Here is a 2,421-nt window from a genome sequence, read left to right as displayed (position 1 = left end):
CCAGTACGAAAGAGTACCTTCGGCCGCAGAAGCCTCAGCAGCGCCCGAGGAAGAAGGTTCTTTCCTTTTCTTAGAGGCGACCCTCTTCACCTTCGGCGCCATCGGGGGTATGAGGAAGGGAAGATCTGGGTTTACTCTGAGGAAGATGATGAGAAGGCTGTAGGTCCTCTTGATAGAGAGTAAGGGTGTTAAATACCCTAAGAACTCTAGGCGGTTACTCGATGCTTGATTAGACCGTTCAAGGCTAACACAGTTGAAGGGTAAGGCCAAACGGATCGGATCTTACCTGGACGGACGAGATCTGACGGTTCGTGACCATGATCTGCAACAACGGCCCGAATCGAGCGCGAGAGACGAAGAGGCCCACTACTTCGCATTTAATGCGAAACGGCTAGCACACGTCTCCTTAACTGGCGTACACGTGGATTGACACGTGGCCCACTGAAAGCGGAACCCAGTCAGAACTGCGTACACGTGGATTGACACGTGGCCCACTGAAAGCGGAACCCAGTCAGAACTAGATTCACCGTCAAGACCTCTACAAATCCTCCTGCGGGCAAAATTCGCCTGCAGACGAGATAATCCTACGGCAAAAACTCGCTGGCTAGAGTTCCCCTACAGTTGAGGTTCTCCTACGGCCAAATTCTGACTAATGCAGGATAATAAAATGGAGCACACACGCAAGTGACAATAGACCAAAAACAAAAGGATAATTTTATTCATCGAAAGAAATCCTAGTACAACTAGCAATCAAAGATAAAAGGGGCAAATTACAAGGCTTTCAACCGTAATTCTACCTCACGGATCTCGCTAGCGTGACGAAGCTCCAGCCTCCGCAGGATCTCTTGGCGAAGATCTTCCTCTGTACGCGAGGTCAAGTCTTGGACGGTCTCCTTGACCTTCAATGCTTTCCAACTCCTTGACCGCCTGTTCACGAGCCTTCTCCTGAATGGCCAATGAGGCTTGCGCCTTAGCTATAACCTGCTTCAAATTCTCTACCTCCGAAGACAAGCGAGAAACGCGGTTATCGGCCTTCTGTCGCTCGGAGGCCGTCCGTTCATCCTCAGCCTTGGCCTGCTCCAACTCTGCTGACAATTTCACCTCCAGTGACATAGTCTCGTTCAGACGGCGATCGCGTACTTCCACTGCTGCTCGGGCTTCGCCGGATGCAAGACCCACAAGAGTGGAACTCTTCGCGCGAAGGGCGAGCAACCGACCCACAAGAGTGGAACTCTTCGCGCGAAGGGCAAGCAACCGCTGAATAGCTTCTTTCACTTCCTCCTTACGCTGGAAGTAAGGCTTCGCCCCAGAGTGTTTAAGCCTTTTGATTAAGAAGCCCATGATATAGTCGAGATCCTCTTCGAAATCCTCGAAGGGACAATTCTCCTCCAAAGCGAGTTTGATGCAGGCAGCTAGAGTGTCTTGGAAATCAGCCACGGATCGTGCCGCACTCCTTTTTCGCTCGCGCTCCAAGGGAGAGAGGGCAGCCTCCTCCGCCGTGGATGAAATTACGGTTGAAGTACCTTTAGTCATAACCGTAGAAGTAGTGATTGGCGCCGCCAAAGTCGGCGTGACCAATGACGCCCTCGGTGCAGTGGTCACAACATCAACGGCCGCCGCCGACGAAGAAGTGGTCACCTGCAGAGTAGAAGCCTCCCGTTGAAGCGGAGACTCTCGCGCTGATGAACGACCCCCAGCCGACGCTTCTGCGGGAGCAGGAGATCCCCCTATTTGGGCAGGCGCATCCTCATGAGCCCAATCCTCTTCCTCACTTGACAGCGCCTCATGAATCGAGACGTTGTCATCCTCCTCAGATTCGCCCATCTCCCCAGATGAGCGATTCACCCAAGAGTGAGGATCCTCTTTGCCAGCGACTTCAAGGGCAGGATCAGCTACAAATGCACGAAAAGGGTTAACAGAGACCCCTCGAAAGGGACCCTACTAACGGTCGGGTACGGGAGGAGGAGTAATGCTAAAACACACGCTTACCTGAGCCGGTGGGCCTCTCCTCATCTCCAGCCTCCTCTTCTTCGTCAGAAGGAATGGAGATCACTTTCTCAATCGCACCTGCATAGGTCCAATGCCAATGTCAAAAGGTATGAGATCAACGTTGCGATCAAAGACATTGTTGCAAAGATTACCTCCTGATGCGGACGCAGAAGCCGCTGGGACTCCCGTCTGTGGCCTCACGCCAGACTGCGGAGGAGCGTCCTTCGAAGTCGCCGGAGCCGCCCCCGATGCAGCAGAAGAGGCGGGCAGCGCAGCTCCACACCCAGACGTCACCGCTCCGGGGATGCCTGCCTGGGGAACGTTATCCTGACCTTCCGCCGCTCGGACGGTCTCCGCTGTCTCATCACGACGGACCTTCTTAGCCGCCTCCGCTCGAGAACTCTCGGCCGCTGCCTCCCGCTGACGCTTCGA

At 54.2% G+C, this 2,421-nt stretch overlaps 1 protein-coding gene across 1 annotated transcript in view; it reads right to left on the bottom strand.

Annotated features, from left to right (window-relative positions):
* Positions 811–2,421, bottom strand: part of LOC109835137 — a 7,669-nt gene continuing 6,058 nt past the window's right edge. Inside the window, exons 3-5 of the mRNA XM_020403126.1 lie at positions 2,142–2,415; positions 1,990–2,067; positions 811–1,892 (exon numbers count right to left, since the gene is read on the bottom strand). Of these exons, the coding sequence (XP_020258715.1) occupies positions 811–1,892; positions 1,990–2,067; positions 2,142–2,415 (1,434 nt within the window). The remainder of the gene's footprint in view (positions 1,893–1,989; positions 2,068–2,141; positions 2,416–2,421) is intronic.

This window comes from Asparagus officinalis, chromosome 3 (genome assembly GCF_001876935.1).
Source record: "Asparagus officinalis chromosome 3, Aspof.V1, whole genome shotgun sequence".
NCBI classification, from domain to species: Eukaryota; Viridiplantae; Streptophyta; class Magnoliopsida; order Asparagales; family Asparagaceae; genus Asparagus; species Asparagus officinalis.
This window is presented reverse-complemented; position numbering and strand designations above follow the sequence as displayed.